The sequence below is a fragment of the Ptychodera flava genome, chromosome 1 (assembly GCF_041260155.1).
Source record: "Ptychodera flava strain L36383 chromosome 1, AS_Pfla_20210202, whole genome shotgun sequence".
Taxonomy (NCBI): domain Eukaryota; kingdom Metazoa; phylum Hemichordata; class Enteropneusta; family Ptychoderidae; genus Ptychodera; species Ptychodera flava.
Genome location: NC_091928.1, coordinates 42812724 through 42833151, shown reverse-complemented (window position 1 = coordinate 42833151; position 20428 = coordinate 42812724). Strand labels below are relative to the sequence as shown.

At 38.8% G+C, this 20428-nt stretch overlaps 2 protein-coding genes across 2 annotated transcripts; both read left to right on the top strand.

Annotated features, from left to right (window-relative positions):
- The first annotated feature begins 4352 nt into the window (after nucleotides 1-4352).
- LOC139140169 (uncharacterized) lies at nucleotides 4353-7266 on the top strand. The gene is made up of 2 exons (XM_070709269.1): nucleotides 4353-4496; nucleotides 5698-7266. The coding sequence occupies exons 1-2, from the start codon at nucleotides 4391-4393 to the stop codon at nucleotides 5943-5945; spliced, it is 354 nt and encodes a 117-aa protein (XP_070565370.1). The 5' UTR covers nucleotides 4353-4390; the 3' UTR covers nucleotides 5946-7266.
- A 1993-nt stretch (nucleotides 7267-9259) lies between these two features.
- LOC139138109 (uncharacterized) lies at nucleotides 9260-12190 on the top strand. The gene is made up of 2 exons (XM_070706334.1): nucleotides 9260-9463; nucleotides 11775-12190. The coding sequence occupies exons 1-2, from the start codon at nucleotides 9307-9309 to the stop codon at nucleotides 12011-12013; spliced, it is 396 nt and encodes a 131-aa protein (XP_070562435.1). The 5' UTR covers nucleotides 9260-9306; the 3' UTR covers nucleotides 12014-12190.
- Nucleotides 12191-20428: the final 8238 nt, after the last annotated feature.

The following is a 20428-nucleotide window of genomic DNA, read 5'->3' as shown; positions in this document are numbered from 1 at the left end:
CACCACCACCACCATCCCAATCCCGTTTGTGCTAGAGCCTATAGCAAAATGCACAAGGGACTGTCGATAGTTTAAGGCAGAATGCACCTCGGGGACAGACATTCGGACTCTCAAACTTTTACAATTCTGATATACCACATGTAGGGGTTCATTTTAAAGCTCTTTGTGAAAGAAAAGTTTCACAGGCTTAGTTTTTCGAAATTCGAAAATTTTTATTTCTCTCCATAGAGTTAACACAGGGATGGCGGCCATTTTGAATTTCTAATATCGGTAAATCTTGAGTAATTTGTGTCTCTAGTACCAAAATTTGCACGGTGACCCCTGATTTTTATTCTTGATTTTGAAAGAGAATGATTGAAAGATTCCTTGAAGAAAGTTGGAGCAAAAGTTTAAGTCTTTCACTTCCGAGGTGCATACTACCTTAAGTTTGTTTGCCCCGTCCCAATCAGGCCCTGACAACAGATGGGGACTTTGACAAATTGTACCAAGAAGAAAACAGCTCTCCCAGGCATTTACTTGGTTTGATAGATTTATTGATTCATATATAGCGGACTACTTTTCTTTCATATATTTATTTCATATAACCCCGGTACGCGGTGTTGGCACACGAAAAGCTGGGTATACCTGTACTTGTTCCGCAAAATTTCACGTGGAGTTTTCAACAAAGATACACTCTAATATCGTGAGAAATATAGGAGAAATGTGAAGCAGAAGAAATACTACCTAATTTTTTTATTAAATCTAAGAGTGAGTGAGATAATTGCAAATACAGTTACAACCATGACAACGTTATATAGACCAATGACATTGTCTCGACGTATCAATGTAGTCTTTGTTGTTGTCTAACAGCTGACCGCTACAGTCTGGAACAACAAGACAACTTTTAGGAAAAGAGTATACATAATGATGTCTTAATTAACATTGGCACATTTTCAGTTCGGCGCTGGAATGGCTTTACGTCTAAGAAAATTATTTACCTTATTTCAAAGTGGTATTCTAACCCATTAATGGATAAACGTTTATAAAATGTATCCCCCTTTTCGTGTTTTCACGGGCGTAGACGATAAATAAAAAATCCGGCTTTTCTGTAATTTTGGGAACATGCTTGGGTATCAATTTTCCATGAGAATACGTACCACCATGGGGTTTATAACCCCTTTATCAAGACCAAATCTGACATCAAATAAGAATCCCTTTGCGGGCTGATGATACGATGAATGTAACTTACAGTGTAACAACTAGCGTGCCACACTCCAAACACTTGCGACGATCTCACTTCTGCTCCCGCTTTCACCACTGCAACTAGCAACTTTGCATAACAAAGGCGCATGAATATAAGCAAAGCCATTCTCTTGTAATATGCCAGGCGAGGTCAATGATGTCATATCAACAACGTCATTGACCTTGATTTACGGGACAAATTATGGCGGTAGATTTCAAATCCGCGGTAACACAAATTTTGGATTCGCACAACCTAAGTATAAACGTAAAAACCAAGACAGAAGTGCTACAAAGTGTTTGGAACTCACAAGGAGACCCCGGAAAGGAGACATTGTAGTATAACGATCCCTATAGGCTACGGGAGAGGCGACAGCGAGAGAATACCGCGTGCGCATATAAATAAGACGCCGCCGTACTCTACATCTGATTTTAATCAAATTGCGGGAAAAGTATCATTTTCCATCTACATCGATGATGAAGCGAAAAAAATGACTCTGTTAAAGGGACGGCACCGTAGTCGTATGTTCGTTGAATATAATTCAATGTGGTCAAATAAGCATTTTAAAATCATGTGGTATATCAGCGTGTAACCTTGACATCAGAGGACGTAGACCGGGGACGTAGAACACTCTAGGTAGATGAAGGCTAGGTAGAAGATTGCGCTCTTTGTTACCACTCAGAACTGGACAACAATGATATTAGTGCACATCTGTAGTACTTATTGTCTACCATTATTGAAATCCTAGGGGTGATTAAAGATTGATATGATGAACCGGTATATAAAGGTCAACAGCCCTTGAAGTGATGAGTACAAACGAAGCCATATCCAGGCGACGTGAAGAGTTCGGGGACGATGATTATCTCAAACACTGTACGCTATATTTACCGTCCGCCCGGCAAAACATAGTTATTTTACTGGTATATAGTCGATATTATTCACGAATTTGAACAAAATGAAATAATGCTACATGGTTGCCTTAACCCCTTTGAGTGCCAAAGTCGATTTTTGTTGCATTTATACCATACAACGCAAACAATGTCTATTAGATCTAGACAATTTTTTCAGATTTTTCTCAATTTTTTTTTCTTCTGAAAAGTGCAGCCTATAAAAATTATGTGCATTTGGTCCAAAATCATGGAAACAATACAGAAAAATTCAGTAACAGGTGATAAAATGTTGTCCTGATATTCTTTTGGGCAAAATTACAACAGTTAACATCGATAAGCAACAAAATGAGGATTACAAACCGGGATTACAAAGCGAGCTCCATTATCACAATATCATTACTCTAATCATGGTCAAGTCATGTCAACCGAAAATCGTGCAGCGTGTTTGCTAAAGGGAGGAAAACCCGATTTTTCGAAGGTTTAGTAAAACGCTTGTCACGTGACTATTATACAAATGATGACTGTGTACTGTGCACGGTCGGATTTCCCAATATCAGGGCTTTCAGAAAATATATATACTTTATTGGGGTTTGGGACTTCTATAACTGAGAAACGAATAAAAATCTGAAAGTGTCTATAATGTATGTAGCTACCTTAATGCCTAAAATATTCGTTTCCATGTTTTGTTTTCTCAACTAAAGGTTCAAAAATAAGGTTCAAAAACACGTCATACTAAACTTTGTCAAACTGAACACCCATTTATTTATTTATGTAAGCATCCCATTTATTTATTTATGTAAGCATACATTACATATTTTGTCAGACTCTTTTTAACTGGAACTGTACTTTCTCTTCGAAAAACCTTAGTTATTGTGGACGGCATGAACAACTTGAAGGTGGCAGGAGTGAAAAAGCTGATATATTGTATGTATGTATGTATGTATGTATGTATGTATGTATGTATGTATGTATGTATGTGTGTGTGTGTGTGTGTGTGTGTGTGTGTATGTATGTATGTATGTATGTATGTATGTATGTATGTATGCATGCATGCATGCATGCATGCATGCATGCATGCATGCATGTATGTATGTATGTATGTATGTATGTATGTATGTATGTATGTATGTACGTACGTACGTATGCATGCATGCATGCAATCATGCATGTGCATGCATGAATGTCTGCCTTCTTGCATGCCCGCCTGCAAGCACGCACGTCCGTAGGTAGGTAAGTAGGTAGGTAGGTAAGTAGGTAGGTAGGTATATAGGTAGCAAATCACAACCCTCTGCCAAATAAAAAAAAATACAAGCTGCTGGTAGTACTAAAAGATTTAAAATATCTTGAAATTTTCCAAAGGGAATCTTTCAGCCATACTCTGTCAAAACTGCGAATGAAAATCAACGTTTACAGTGCAAAATCTTGCACTAGAAAATGGGCGCCATCGCTGTGTTAAGTGTATTGGGAAATGCAAGTTTCTTTTTTTACGAATTTATATAATAAAATCTTGAATCCTTCATTTACTCCAGGAGCCTAAAAATGAACCCCAACAAGCGGTAGACCAGAAAAGTATTGTAAAACATTTAATGTCTGAACATCTGTTCTTGAGGCGCATTTAGGTTTAGGTAGTATGCGCCTCTAAACGGAAGACTTTAACTTTCTGATTCAACTTTAGTCAAGGAAACCAGGAACCAATCTATTTTTAAAAAATTATAAAAAACATTAATGATCACCGTGCAAATTTTGGTTCACGAGAAATAAACTACATTTACCGATTTTGAAATACTAAATAGTAGCAATCCATGTATTAACTCTCTGAAGACAAATGAAATTTTCGATCTTCACAGAACTAAGACAGTAAAAAGTTACTTATCCAAAGAGCTTCCAAATTGAATCCCCACAAACAGTAGACTAGTAGTGTAAAATTTGAGAGTCCGAATCTGTAGTCTGGGATATTCTACTTTGAGACAAATCTCTGAAATCAAATGTATGTGGGGGTTTGTTTTGCTGTAGCGTTAATTCTATTTTTAACTTGGGTCTAAAAGCAGCACCGGGGGAAATAGGTCAGCAAACGACGCGCCCCAGGTCACTCACTGGGCGGGGTCTAGGGTCATAAACTACTCTAACTTCAGTGGCCTTGCGTACGATGCTGCGTGTTCACGGGAGGCCGCACAAGGCCTCGAACACATAGCATCGTACGCAGTGTGTTACAAACTTCAGCAGAATAAAGATGGCCGATTCAACTGACGTCTCCTTTGTTCTCACTGAAAAGTATACAAAAATGATGGATCTGTATGAGTCTGGAGATATCAAATCATACAGTGAACACTTCTCTGAAGACTGCAGGCTACTTCTACCAGGCAAGGAGGTGCAGAATGGGCGCAAAGGTAAGCATTGGCTACTAAGATCAGCTTCAGTGATCGTGCACATTTATTTTTTTTCCTAAGGCTGCTGCTTACATCGTCGCTGCAGTAATTGTAGCATTTTGCCTTGACCTTGAACCATTTCAAGGTCAAGAACCCCTGAAAACAATTTTCAAGCTATTGAAGCAGTCTTTGGCAAAATTTAATGGTCATTTTTTCCACTGACAATGCCTGATCATTTCTAATTCTACATCCGCAGAACATTCCGCCGACCTCTGCTGTAAAGCTTGAAATGCTGTTTGTTTTAACTCGTGGGACCATTAAATTAATTACTATTGGTGTACACCTTTCAAAACCATTAGTAAATTTAGGTTCTTCTCAGTTCGTCTATTAGGCTTAGTGTTTCGTATAACGCTAGTGATACATGATTGCGCAATGGTATACCCCTCCTTTGGGACAGGTGAACACTAAGAATTATCGACGCAGTTGTATGGACTTGTATTTCATGAAAGGTTACACATTTTAATCAGTGAAGTAAACAGAAATAATGCCTACAACGTTCTTTATCCCAAACGAAACTTATGCACTGGTTACAATAGCTATGAAACCGCGGCCATGTTAAACGAGACTGTCTCATTGGTAATGTGTATAAATTGTGCTCTGTCCAGGGAATTGCTGCCAGAAAAACAACGCGACTCCTGTTTGACACAGCAAAGCCTAAAATGCTGACCACTGTCGATTCTATTGCATCGTTCAGTACTTTCTGGTGATTGAGATGACAAAGGTTGTATTATCACTGGACAGCAAAACAGGTCATGTGCTGTTATTTCGTTTTGTTTACTACTGTTGGTACAAGTAAACGATTACAAATTTACGTATATGGCAAGCAGGTAGTCAAGATCGGCTCGTCAAATTAAGCATGAGAAGAGAACACAATTGGATCTAATTTGGAAGACCTGAATCTGTTAATTGTTCAAATTTCTCGAAAGTGTCAGATGCCCTATGGGTAAAAGTTACAACATTACAAATCACCTATAAAAACGAGTATATTGCAAAAATTAAAGCAGATGAGCTTGCATTTGCAGATTGAACCAACACTATTACTATATCCAATCACATCAAATTTGTTCCAATTGTGTTAAAGTGGTATTGTTCAAATACCAACATCTTTGCAAACAACCGAACGCTTTGCTGTCTCATAAGAATAAATTCGCTTCCTCTCCAGCTATTTACGACATCCTCCAGTCAATGAAGACCAGTGGCACTGCTAAGATGGCTATCACACAAAAAGAGGCAGCTGGTTTTGGAGACCTGGCGTACAGCTGCGGTACATATTCCACGCTCAAAGAAGATGGATCGCTTATCGATACCGAAAAGTTTCTCGTCATCTTGAAGAAAATAAATGGCAATTACTATTTACACATTGATTGCAACAATAGTAACGGAGATGGAGACAGCGAGAAACCTTATTGAAGCACAGTCCCTCTATCCACAGGAGAGTTAAAAGCACGTGTCAGGGGTCAGATTGTCTTGCAAGGAAATTTACTCCCTACGTTACAATTTCAATGGTGCGATGTATGATAGTGAGCATGCGTGCGTGAGTGCTTCACGAACTCTACAACGTGTTGAAAGGTCTCAGTCAGAAAAATGTAACAACTTAGCCGGCTATTGAACCACTCTTTTTTGGGAGTGGAGATTTAGCCGACTGGTTCTGTCTCAGGCCTCTCAGCTAGGCGACTGATGCCGTATGTTGTGGGTTCGAATCCGATTGAAAACTATCCGTATTTTCTATCCTGGGTCGGTAACACTGCTGGTGGACAGAATTGTCCCCGAGGTTATCGTTCGCCCAGTTAAAGCGATGAAATTCGTTTCTTCGCTTCGATAAAGTGTGTATGTGCGATGTATGATAGTGAGCATGCGTGCGTGAGTGCTTCACGAACTCTACAACGTGTTGAAAGGTCTCAGTCAGAAAAATGTAACAACTTAGCCGGCTATTGAACCACTCTTTTTTGGGAGTGGAGATTTAGCCGACTGGTTCTGTCTTAGGCCTCTCAGCTAGGCGACTGATGCCGTATGTTGTGGGTTCGAATCCGATTGAAAACTATCCGTATTTTCTATCCTGGGTCGGTAACACTGCTGGTGGACAGAATTGTCCCCGAGGTTATCGTTCGCCCAGTTAAAGCGATGAAATTCGTTTCTTCGCTTCGATAAAGTGTGTATGTGCGATGTATGATAGTGAGCATGCGTGCGTGAGTGCTTCACGAACTCTACAACGTGTTGAAAGGTCTCAGTCAGAAAAATGTAACAACTTAGCCGGCTATTGAACCACTCTTTTTTGGGAGTGGAGATTTAGCCGACTGGTTCTGTCTCAGGCCTCTCAGCTAGGCGACTGATGCCGTATGTTGTGGGTTCGAATCCGATTGAAAACTATCCGTATTTCAATGGAAAACATAAGGCTATGACACCTCCACAATCCTCTCCAAGACAAATTTATCCCTGGGATCTAGTCCCCTAGTCTCGCTTTCCAGACCTTGTTCACTTCCCGGACGCATTAAACCATCAAAGTAAAGTGCGCCGCTGGCGGCAGGGGCAGACATGTCTCGTCACTTCGCAACTCGACGCGGCGCACTTTTCTATCATTATTATGCAAGAGTGAAGCGATCGAGGTCTGGAAGTCGAGACTACTAGTCCCCCCACCTTTAAATGTAATGTCACTATACAGTATCAAGTGAAAAGAAATCCATGCTTCCAATTAATTACCTATATCTGCAAGAATGTAAAGTAATCCTTGATAAACTACTTAATGTATAGGCCTACTATGGATTTATTTGCACGTTCATACTCATTTCAATAAAAATGAAAGGCTAAAGTCCAAAAGGAAAGTACTTACATTTTGGTTCTTGACGTGTTGTTGAATGCTATTGATCGAAGTCTTGGCATCCATTCACCGCTTTTAATTACTAAGTGAAGGGGAATGCTGGTAAGCTATGTAAGTTTTGTTTGTGTGTACAGTGTGATGTAAATAAAAGCATTCACAACCTTGCCTTGTCGAAACCTGCCAAATATGCACGAGATTTCCTACAAAATATCTACGTTTTGTGCAGATCCATCATTCGTTCTGAAAACTTGAGAGAGTACAGTGTAATCCCATGATCGCATTATAATGTCTACATCTAGAGCAGGCAGATAGAAATATCCGTTCTACGACGGTGCTTCCTGGCTCGCGTCTTCTTGAAGAGGAAGGGACTGCCTTGTCTGGAACAAAAGGTCTTCCAGCCTTTAGAACATGTGTAATGGCTCCCGTGAGCTCTTCCAGCATAACGCCTTCAAAATTCCCTTACCATGATTTTTACATGTTTAACATGGACCTATAGAAATCAACCGGAAGCTTGAGTAAACATTAAACTCTGGTCATTTCTACGTTTCGTCTCCTAGCAATCATTTCTACCGCTCAAGTTGACTACTGTAGGTCAACGTTAGACATCTGAAATCATCGTGAGGTGATTTTTGAGAATCTAATGTAAACGTACAACGAGCCTCAGGGACAGATATTCGGACTCTCAAACGTTTACAATTCTTTTCTGATCTACCACTTGCGGGGGCTCATTTTGAAGCTCTTGGAGATAGAAAAACCTTTACCTGCTTAGGTTTTCGAAAATCGAAAATTTTATTTTTTCTTAATTGAGTTAACAGTGGGATGGCGGCCATTTTGAATTTCAAATATCAGTAAATCTTGGGTAATTTGTTTCTCTAGTACTAAAGTTTGCACGATGACCCCTGATTTTTATTCTTGATTTTGAAAGAGAACGGTCGAAATATTCCGTTTAAGCAAAACTATTACAAGGCTAGGTAGTTTGGGTAACCTGTAAAAGGTATAAGTACTTTCCCTGTGTCCCCATCGCCGGAAACACCATGGCTCAATTTCCCCTGTCCCCGTTTTAAAAGTAGCTTCCCCTCTCCTCGTTTTCGCCAAGCACTGTCCCCAGGACAATCAACCGATAGCTGCCCTGCCCGACAAAAAACTAAAGTTTGTTCCCCTGCCACTTAAAATATGTCACCTGCTAACCATGCAAAATTAAAATTTCCCTTTAGCTTTTTTGATAAATAACTCCGTTGGCTGCACCTGCTCCAGTTGGACATTACTAAAATACGTGAGCTAACTGTGTCTTTCAGAGAGAAATTGAACTCTATGTACCAAGAGTTTTGCTTTACTGTTTCCGTTAAGACATAGACCCTCTCGAGGGTCTATGGTTAAGACTTACTGAGCCACTCTTTTTGAGAGTGAGGATTTGGCCGAATGGTTTTTGTCTGTTGCTTCTCCGCTAGGTGACTGGGTGCCGTACGTTGTGAGTTCGAACCCGATTGCAAACAATGTATTTTCTACCGTGGGTTGATAGCTCTGCTGGTGGACAGAATTGTTCCCTAGGCTGTCTATCGCCTAGTTTAAGCATAGACCCTCGAGGGTCTATGGTTTAAGTAATGTATTTATTGCTTTGATTAAGTTTGTGTGTGATCTGTAATAAGCGAGAATACAGGCGAAAATGTTTCACGAACTTCAAGCGTGTGGAGGGGTCGCAGTCAGAAAAAATTGTAACAACTGTAAGCTCGGTTATTGAACCATTCTATTTTGAAAGGGGGATTTGGCCGAGCGGTTTTGTCTGTGGCTTCTCCGCTAGGTGACTGGGTGCCGTACGTTGTGAGTTCGAACCCGACTGAACTCGTTTGAATAAAAGGAAAGGTCAGAAAACAACATGACATTCCGGCGTCATTTCAATTGGCCTCATAGCTCAGGGTCCAGGGTCATCTAGGCATCTAGAATTTTAGCAGAATAAAGATGGTCGATTCAGCTGATGTACTCTCTGTTCTCGCCGAAAAGTTTGCCAAAATGACGGCCCTGTATGAGTCAGGAGATATAAAATCATTCATTGAACATTACACTGAAGACTGCAGGTTTCTTCTACCTGGTAAGGAGGTGCAGAATGGGCGGAAAGGTGAGCATCGACTACTTACGATTAGCTCGAGTGATCGTGCACATTATGTTAACTTAACCGAGTTGAATTTGGCTGCTGGTTGTCGAAAGTACTACTATAGGTAAGCGGACGAGTAGGAGGCGGTTTACGGAATTTAAAGGTACAGTTTGCCAGTAAAACTCCGAGGCCCGCAGGGCCGAGGAGTTTTATGGCAAACTGTACCGTTAAATTCCGTAAACCGCCGACTACTAGTTCGCTTACCGTGTTATACCACGAATTTGCCGAGTTTTAGAGCCTTGTTTGCACGCCGAAAGTTTTTATTTGTAATTTTAGTGCAGTGGCACGTTGAAACTTTGGCAGGAAAACATTGACGCGTTTTGACGCCTTGTTGAATGAAAGTATAAAAAAATAACCCATGATTGGATAAAACAAAGTTGACATGTGTTACTATTGTAGTCACGATGACGTGTTGAGCACCTGGTTTTATTTGAATTGTATGAATTATGTTTGCTTGATTGGTTGGTTGAATGAAGTGAAAAGGTGTTTGCAGATCGACGTTAGAGTCACGCTTTGCTCATTTGGGTCGAAAACTTTGAGCAGCATACACGCAATTGCCGAGTCGCTCTACGTATTCGATATGGCGGATGAAGTACAAATGAAAGCTGTATCCGGTGCACTCAATTACCAAAGCCAAAGATGGAAAAGAAAAGCCATCCCTGTCACGCCAGTGCTAACGGCCACAATCGGAAGACCAAGCTACACAGCCACGTCAGAGAAAGGCGCAACAGAAACTGCAAGTACATAAAAACAATATGTCTAGATCCACAATGACTGTGGTACTGCGTGTGTTTCCTATAGCTAGATTTAAATTTACCGAAGGCGACTGAAATCTCCACATTCAGTGTTTGACAACTGACTTTGAAGTCTTAAATTTCAGCTTCGAATGATCATGATAACAATAACCTAACACATATGTGATATTTGCAATCAAATCCGTTATTTCACGGTGACCTGTAATTGATTTTGAGATGTACAGTCGTGCAAAATTAATTCAGTCCGGTGATTCTTTTAAAGTGTCTTTACTCTGTACTTGATGGTGAAATAAATTTCTTCTGGTTAATGTCTCGCATTTGTTTTTTTTACTCGTCGCCACGTGACTTTCTTTTGTTTAAAAAGTGTCCATTTTACAAGTTCTTTTGTTTAAAAGTGTCCGATTTACTAGTAAACCGGACAGTTTTTAACAAAAGAACTGTCCGATTTACTAGTAAATCGGATACTTTGAAACAAAAGAACTTGTAAATCGGACACTTTTTAAACAAAAGAAAGCCAGGTGGTAATAATAAAATATTCGGTTATGGAAATTAGAAAGCATGGTTAGAACAATGGGTACGAGGCGGAGAGTGGTATGACTCGGGTTATCACGCCAGCTTGTTTGGAAACCACTGTCAAAATATGACCAATTGTAAGGCTTCTGTTTGTATTGTTGTTGCAACAATTGCAGATTTTTGCCTTGATCGTAAACTATTTGAAGGTCAAGAATCCCTGAAAATGAATTTCAAGATTTTGAAGCGCTGTTTGCTAAGACTTTTATATTTATTTCTTCACTGACAATCACTAGGTATTTCCAATTCTGCATCCACATATCCTTCATAATCCTGCGACGTCTCAACATTTCGCCGACCTTCGCCCCTGAACTTGAAATGCCCTTTGTTTTAACTTTGTTTGACTTTGATATGTATAAACTATTGGTTTTTGCTTTATAAACGATCACTGAATTTGAGTTCTTCTCGGTAAATAAGTCTGTAAGAGTTGCGTATAATGCTTGTGATATATGAATGTACGGCCGTTACTCTGCCTTAGGGACAGCTGAACACTGAGAATTATTCATTCAGTTATGTTGACATGTATTGTATGAAAGCTTATACGCAACTTTATTAGGGAAATATAGCAAAGTATAATCCTAACAACCTTATTATTCCGAATTGCGCGAGGGCATTGGTCAACCTAGTAATAACATCGACATTCAAATTACCATGTATAGTTATAATGTTTCATTAAGATGGCTTAAATAAAACTTGAACTCAGAGATACACTGCATTTTAGATCACCGTAACCAGCAGGCCTATACTTTGGAGAAATTATGCTCTGTCCAGGTGATTGCTAAAATAATTAAAAATGTGATGGGTTTTTGGACAGTATTACGTATTTCAAGCAGGTATTCAATACGGGTTCCTCAAATTAAGCACATATTGGTATTTTTCAAATTCAACATATTTTCAAACAACCATCGTATTGCCGCTGTGCTGTTTCATAAGTTTCGGTTTCTCTTCAGTTGTTGAGGACATCCTCCAGTCGATGAAGACTAGTGGTATTACTAAGATGGCCATCACTCAAGAAGAAGCAGCTGGTTTTGGAGACCTGGCGTACAGCTGCGGTACATTTTCCTCGTTCAAAGATGATGGATCACTTATCGATAGCGACAAATTTCTCCTTATCTTGAAGAAAAAAGATGGCAATTTCTACATACACATTGATTGTGGCAACAGTACTGGAGATGGCAAGAAACCCTGACTGAAGAAAAGTGAAATGTGATGTCACCACGTGAGAAGAAATCCATACTTCATATCAATAACCTATGCCTGCAAGAATGTACTCTAATACTAGATAATCTACTTTATATATAATGTAAACGATGGATGTATTTGCACGTCCATGCTTATTTGCATTAAAATGAAAGACTGCGGCCAAAAAGGGTAAAATGGACATTTTTGGTTCCTGGCTTGTGTCGTGTGTGCTTCATTTTGTTGAATGCTATCTATCGAAGTCTGGGCATCCGTTCACCGCCTTTATTTAGTAGGTGAATTGCGAGAGAGTTTTGTTTACGTGTAGAATGTAGTATAAGAATAAATATAAATATATATATTTAAAATGTTGCCGGCACGACAGCTTCGAAATTTTCTTTAAGTAAATATGCATGAAATTTCCCGCAAAATACTCCCGTTTTGTGCAGACCCATCATCTGTTCTGAAAACTTGAGAGAGTACAGTGGACTCCCACGATCACATTATAATGTCTACATCTAGAGTAGGCATATAGGAATATCCATCCTACGACTGTTCTTCCTGGCTTGCGTCTTCATGAAGAGGAAGGGACTGCCTTGTCTGGAGCAACAGGTTTTCCAGCCTTTAGAACATTTGTAATGGCTTCCGTGTGCTCTTCCAGCGTAACGCCTTCCCAATCCCTTTACCATGATTTTAGATGTTTAACATTGGCCAATAGAAATCAACTGGAAGCTTGAGTCAACATCAAGCTCTGGTCATTTTCAAGTTTTGTCTATTCGCAATCGTTTCTATCAGTCAAGTTGATTACTGTAGGTCAACGTAAAACATTTGGAATCATAGTGAGGTGATTTTTTTGAGAATCTAACGAAATCGTAGTTGTATTTAACCAGATTTACCTAGGAGTATCGGAAACAACATTTTGTCGGTTGATTTTGTGTCAAAAGTTTTTGAGCGTTTTGAAGACACGCCCTCTGTTTGAAGGCTAAAGTCAAACTAATAAATGACCCTGAACTTCATGAGTACCATAACGGAGCCATGAAAGGGGGGAGGGGGAAGATAAAGACTTTTTTCAGAAATGTCACCTCAAGGTCATGTTGTTCTCCGCTTTCGTGCAAAAACATTCTTTACGTAGAACATTATTTTTCAAAAGAAACCACTCAGGTTAAAGGTATACTGTCACCTGTTCCAATTTTGCCACAGTTACCATGGAAAGAGAAAATCTAACCAATCACAGATTTTAAGCGGGTGGCCGCTTTTTAAAGACAGCGTCCTCACATGGGCATTTTGAATACCAAGGAACGCTCCCTTGACCGTATATGTGCATATTTAGATTACAGGTGGCTGTATACCTTTAATTCCACATTGCAAGCTCAGGGTAACAAGTAACTTCTTCTACTAATTTAAAAATATGAGACTGAGTTGCTGGCAACAAACCATATACTTTATTTGGAGTCACTAATCGGTGAAGGTCATAAAAGTCAATAATTATCTCCTATGAAAATGCTAGGTTTATTTCCTACCTGTTGTATCATTGTATCATCATGTTCCTAGCAAATTTCAATAGCAAGTTTGGTCATGTCCTTGCGATCTTATGTCCCTAATTGGTATTTGTCATTAAATAGGCTATAAAGTAATTACTTGAAGTAAAAATAGAATGACTTTGAATGTTATATCATGATGTACATAGTAAATTCATCAACTTTTTTTCTGATATATTATATATATATATATATATATATATATATATATATATATATATATATATATATATATATATCACTAATAAGAAAATTCTTTCACTAAACAAATTAGCTGATCTAAAGTTGCTGAACGACACATGCAGTAATCTATACTATTGTCAATGTACATAACAAGTTTCATAAACTTTTGTGACGTTCATCCAAACTTGACATTAGGAAAACTTGTTCAAAATGCATGTTAGTAATTAGTTGACGTAAAATGCTAAATGACTTTCATCTCTCTTACAAACTGTACAATCAAGGTTACACCAGAGAAAGACTTGTGTCTAAATTCAAACTTTGTTTTGGCAGGTATCACGAGCTGGTAGCTATTAAGCTTTGCTATTTCCGTTAAGACTTACTGGTCCACTATTTTTTTGAGTGTGGGGACAGTGGCCGAGTGGTTTTGTTTGTGGCTTCTCCACTGGGTAACTGGGTGCCGTACGTTGTGAGTTCAACCCTGTTGAAAACAATGTATTTTCTACCGTGGGTTGATAAGTCTGCTGGTAGACAGAATTGTCTGCGAGGCTGTCTTTCGCTTAGATTAAGCGACATGTATTCATTGCTTCGATAAAGTCTGTTTGCGATGTGTGATAGCGAGAATACGAGCGTGGTTGCTTCAGAAACTCTACACTGTATGGAGGGGTCACGGTCAGAAAAATTGTAACAACTATATATAAGCTCGGTTATTGAACCACTCTTTTTGAGAGTGAGGAATTTGCCGAGTGTTTTTTTCCGTGGCTTCTCCGCTAGCTGACTGGGTGCCGTACGTTGTGAGTTCGAACCCGATTGTAAACACCGTATCTTCCCGTGAACTCGTTTGAATGGATGGAAAGGTTAGCAACCGGCATCACACTCCGGGGTCACTTCAATCAGCTGCACAGATCCAGGGTCAAGGGCTGCAGGGTTCGTGGTCACCATTCAGCAAAATAAAAATGGCCGCTTCAGATGACGTCCCCTCTGTTGTCTCAGAAATGTATGCCAAAATGATGGCTCTGTATGAGTCAGGAGATATAAAATCATACAGTGAACACTTCACTGAAGACTGCAGGTTTCTTCTACCTGGTAAGGAGGCACAGATTGGGCGCCAAGGTGAGCATCAGCTATTTAAGATCAGCTGGTGTAATCATGAACATTTAGGGGTGGACCATTTGATATCCTGGGGGGGGGGGGCTTGGAAGATTTGGGGAAAAAAAAGATGCCAGGTGGAGTTGCTGGAAAAAAAATCTGGCTTTAAGTGGCTGATGGAAAAACAATTATGGACCATTGCGACTCGGAAAAAAAAAATCTTGGCAATTGTTCGATGCTCACTGCAGCATCAATAAAAATCAAGCAGTAGCTCTGGAGTTTTATAAGGCATAAACCATTTCAAGCTTGAGGAACAATAACTGAATATGAACAATTGTACAGTATACATGACCTTCTGATTAGAGGAAGTATGCTGAAATTGAAATTGCTCACCAGTGTTTTCCAGAAATGTGTAAATCTGAATGTATGGATTTTGTCAAATACCACAAGAAGAGAGACAGCCTGCAAACATTTTACTATTATCGTTTGCGTATAGAAAACTCATAACAATGAAAAAATGCGTAGAGACTCAATCCAATGCGTAATATTATTACGCATTGGATCGACTCTCTACACATTTTTTCATTTTATGAGTTTTCTATATACGCATGTTTTATTCGTAAATGCGAACACTGTTATAGTGAATTATCTTACCAATTTTTCTTAACAAAAGCGAATGTGTTTTGATTAGAATTGAATGAGTTTGATGGTTTTGGGGAAACTACTATGTGGTAATGAAGAATGGGAAATGGGCAATGAAATGAGCAGACAGCAGATGATTTAAGATTAAATGTTACATCTTCACTGCAAATAAAACCATAAGTGTGTCATAAATAATACAAACAAAACAAAATCATGTTTGTTTGTTTTGTTGTATGTGAGCCACGTCTAAGACACACAACAAAAGTACTGTTTCAGTCTGTAAATGTCACCTCAGATGCCACCAGAGAAAACCATTTCCACTCCAAAATTTCATTTTCCGCCTTGCCAGAGGGGAGACACCCCCCTCTCGCGCTCTCCCCCCCTCGTTCGCTACGCTCACTCGCCACTCAGTCGCTTCGCTCCCTTGCAGTCCATCCGTCTACTTTCTTAAATTACCCGGCTACTTTCAATGTAAGGACAACACTGACAAGTAAATGCCATAAATGTACATGATTTTACAAATATGTTTTTGTAAAGTGAATAAAAAATGTACATGTATTTACATATCTTTATTTAGTTTCTTGAATATAGTCTGTGTGCGATAGAACAGCATCTTGTTACTGGGAAGCACGTGGGAAAAAAAATAATGGCTCTCCACCAATCTTCCAAGCCCCCCCCCCAGGATATCAAATGGTCCACCCCTTATGTAAACTTAACCGAGTTGGACTTTGCCGCAGATTGTCGAAAGCACTAGTAACTACTCGGGCTATCACGGCATGTTGGCTGGAAACTACTATCAAAATATGACCTGGTTAATTATCGTAAGGCTGCTACTTGTATCGTTGCTGCAATGATTACAGCATTTTGCCTTGATAGTAAACAATTTGAAGGTGAAGAATCCTTGAAAAATGAATTTCAAGATATTGAAGCGGTTTTTGCCAAGACATTTATATTTGTTTTTTTTTTCACTAACAATCTCTTGATATTTTTAATCCTGCGACCTCTTAACATTTCGCCGACATTCGAGCCTGAACTTAAAATGCTCTTTTTTTAGCTCACGTGTGTAAACACGTGGGCTAATGTCATAGCGATGTCTGTCTGTCTGTCCGTGTGTGTGTGTGTGTGTGTGTGTGTGTGTGTGTGTGTGTGTGTGTGTGTGTGTGTGTGTGTCTGTCTGTCTGTCTGTCTGTTTACACGATAACTCAAAAACGCCTGAATGGATTCGAGTCAGATTTGGTACACAGGTAGCATATGCTACTTGCAAGAACTGATTAGATTTTGGTTAATGTAGCTTGCATATTAATGAAGTTATGCAATATCGTTTTTTTCCGTACAATGGTTTCCCTATGGAGACGGTAATGACAGTGTAGACATATATCAAGAAATACTGCACAAAATTTCATGAAACTTTTCACAGATGACAATCTCAGAACATTATGATGATACTGTGAGTGTCATGTCAATTGCCTTCTCATTTGCATATTAAAAATGAACTTTTGTTATTAGTGAGATAACTCTGAAATTCCTGCACCAAACTTGATGATACTTGCAAAATATATTGATCTGATATATATCTAATTATACTTAGAAGCATTGGACAATGTCAAGTTAATAAATAGGTTATTTGCATATTTTATGAAGTTTTGTAATTAGTCATATAACTTCGATATAACTTCACCAAATGTGATGAAATCTGCTGCAGATACTGATCCGACTGATATCTAACTGTAGTGTAAAGTATTTAGTAGTGTGAAATTAATTAAAGGTTCATTTGCATATTTAATGGACTTTGTAATTAGGTATATAACTCTGAAATTACGGCACCCAAGTCTTTGAAATTGGGTACAGTTATTGTTTTGATAAATATCTAATTGTACTGCGAAGCATTTGGCAGTGTCAAGTTAACAAATAGGTCATTTGCATATTTTATGAAGTTTTGTAATTAGTGATATAACTCCAAAATAACTGCACCAAATGTTATGAAATCTGCTGCAGATACTGATTCGACAGATATCTAATTGTGGTGTAGAGCATTTACTTGTGTGAAGTTAATTAAGGGTTTATTTGCATATTTGATGAACTTTGTAATTAGTGATGCTACTCCAAAATTACAGCGTCAAATTTGATGAAACTTGCTACAGATGTTGATCCGATAAATATCCAATTGTACTGAAAAGCATTGAACAGTGTCAAGTTAATAATTAGCTCATTTGCATATTTCATGAAGTTTTATAAGTAGTCATATAACTCCGAAATAAATGCATCAAATCAGATGAAAACTGCTGCGTATGCTGATCTGACAGATATCTAACTGTGTTGTAAAGCATTTAGTAGTGTAAAGTTAATTAAGGGTTCATTTGCATATTTAATAAACTTTGTAATTAGGTATATACCGGTAACTCTGAAATGACGGCACCAAATTTTGTGAAACGTGCTACAGATATTGATTTGATAAATATTTATTGGTGCTATGAATCATTGAACAGTGTCAAGTTAATATAGGGATTATTTGCATATTTAATGAACCTTGTAATTAGTGACATTACTCTAAAAATACTGCATTAAATAAAACGTGCTACAAATGTTGATCTGACGGATTTCTAATTGTCCCATGAAGCATTGAGCCGTGTCAAGTTAATTAACAGCTCATTTGCATATTAAATAAAGTTTTGTAATTAGTGATTAAAATCTGAGAGTACTGTGCGATATTGAAAAAAAACTGCTTCATTAGTGATAACATATATTTTATTGTTCTGTGAAGCGTACTACTATTAATGAACCTGTTGTAAAACATGTGAGCATATTCAGTTCATATCTGGTTTCTACAGGTGGTGCCATGGTGGCATTGTGAGAGGCCATAGAAGAGTCACAGTACACAAACGCAGCCTCGAACTCCATGCCTATGGAACCCAGGGCTATCTCACACACAGAGTTGTGGTACCATATTCAAACCCATTGTAGGCCAAAAAACAGGAATCGTCCTGCTGGCCGGGACCAGTCTTCAGAAACCATCATCATAATATGCCACCGGTTGAAGTCAGTTTCTGCAATTAACCCATGAGGGTTGGGAAAATAAGTTGAAAATATGATGACAGAAAATAACCATAGAAAGCATCAACTCCTGACTTTCGTCTGAATACAATGTCACACCTACCCTGATCCATCAAGGGTTATAATCAATAAAACTGAAAAAAAAAATTTGGACAGGCCTCACTACTTGTTTTAACGGTAAATGTCATGGAATAGAATATTTCATACTTTTCAGTCCCCACGGACACCGTCCGAGGGGACTTATAGTTTTGGTCATGTCTGTGCGGGTGCGCATCCGTCTGTCTGTCCGTTCACGCAGATATCTCAGAGACGCCTGGAGCAATTTCGTTCAAACTTGGTACAAGGATTACTCCGTATGTCAGGCATATGCACATCAGATTGTTTTGCGATCAAACCAAATATGGTCGTGTGACGGTCATTTTTTTCAAAAAGCGGGGACTATGTCATTGACAATGACTTTCTGAAAAAGAGCTCTATTTCTAAAGCAACTGCATTAAATTTGATGAAACTTTGTAAAGATGTATGTCACACAGAGCTCTGATAGCACACAGTCAGTATTCCACCAATTAATTGCTATGTCAAAAAGTGGGTGACCCGGTATTTCAACTTTCAAAAACAGGGTGACCCCTATTCCAACAAAAATCCCCCCCCAACTCGACAAAGGTAAAACAGAAGGTGAATATAAAGTCATTCTCAGTTTTAATGAAATTGTCGACATGTCAGTTGTAAGATAGGAATGTCAAAGTTTCAGTTATAAAGTTTGAATACAGTATTTTGATTGAGCTGTGAATGTATTCCACACTTTCGATGCATATAAACCGGATGGCCAGAACTGTTTTGCATAAATGGATGTCGAAGAGAGGGAAGCAGTGAATCAAAACACTTTGATAAATGTTAGACTTGCCAGCCATCCAATTACATCTCCTGAGATTAGCAATAGGGCGCTATCTTACAAGTTGTAGCCAAATCTGATGTCTGCAGTGTCTGAGGAGGAGCTTTCTTTTAACGTTGAAACCATAGAAGCACAGCTAATGACAGAAACTGCCTTTTGTTAAATATTATTTCAGTCATGAAAAGGGCATTGTTTTACAGAAACCTGTGACACAAAGGAGAATAGTTGCATCAGTGAGAAACGGAAAATATCTTGTGATTTTTCTCTTTCTACAATATGTCACTCTATCAAATGTGTGCCTAAATATTAGGACATGTTGCTTTGTCATACTGAATTCTTGTAGAGAAAACAAAAGTATCAGGAATTTGTCATGCTTTTCATATGAATTCCAGATTTTATAATAATGATAAATTAGTACAAGTGACAGTTTCATTTTGCAAACATCAAGATATCTCTGGCATATATCTCTGATGTATTAAGGAAGGCATGCCGAGAAATATTAAACATCCAGATATCGCTTAACACGATTGGAACTAATTTGGGATAATTGGATTTTCATGTTTTTAAAATTTCTCAAAAAGTGTTGGGTGCACTATAGCTGAATGTTGCAATATTACAAATTACTCATAAAAACAAGTGTGTAACTTAAAAAAGAAAGCAGATGAGCTTATATTTGCAGATCAAACAGACTTACTTCACCATCCAATTATCCCAAATTAGTCCCAACCGTGTTCTGATATATCAAAGTCACGTTCCCGAAGGGGGTGCTGAAAAACATGTCGGGTCATTAAAGTTATGCGCATGAAGGGGCGCTGAAAAATGGAACTGAATGAGGAAATTCGTGGCTGGCACGATGCATTTGAGGCAAGTATGATCCCGTATTGAAATTCAAACACACACTGAACCCCTGTATTGGGCATTTCCAAAACATGGTGACATCTTCCCCCCCCCCCATGAATCCACCGCACCCTCCCCAAACGGAAGAAACTGACCAGTCCCTTAAGGGTTAATATAACCCCAGTGACTGGTAAGT

Coding starts and splice junctions, on each gene's coding strand:
- LOC139140169 (XM_070709269.1), top strand. CDS start 4,391: ATGATGGATCTGTATGAGTCTGGAGATATCAAATCATACAGTGAACAC. Junction 4,497..5,697: donor GGTGCAGAATGGGCGCAAAG/GTAAGCATTGGC, acceptor CTTCCTCTCCAG/CTATTTACGACATCCTCCAG.
- LOC139138109 (XM_070706334.1), top strand. CDS start 9,307: ATGGTCGATTCAGCTGATGTACTCTCTGTTCTCGCCGAAAAGTTTGCC. Junction 9,464..11,774: donor GGTGCAGAATGGGCGGAAAG/GTGAGCATCGAC, acceptor GTTTCTCTTCAG/TTGTTGAGGACATCCTCCAG.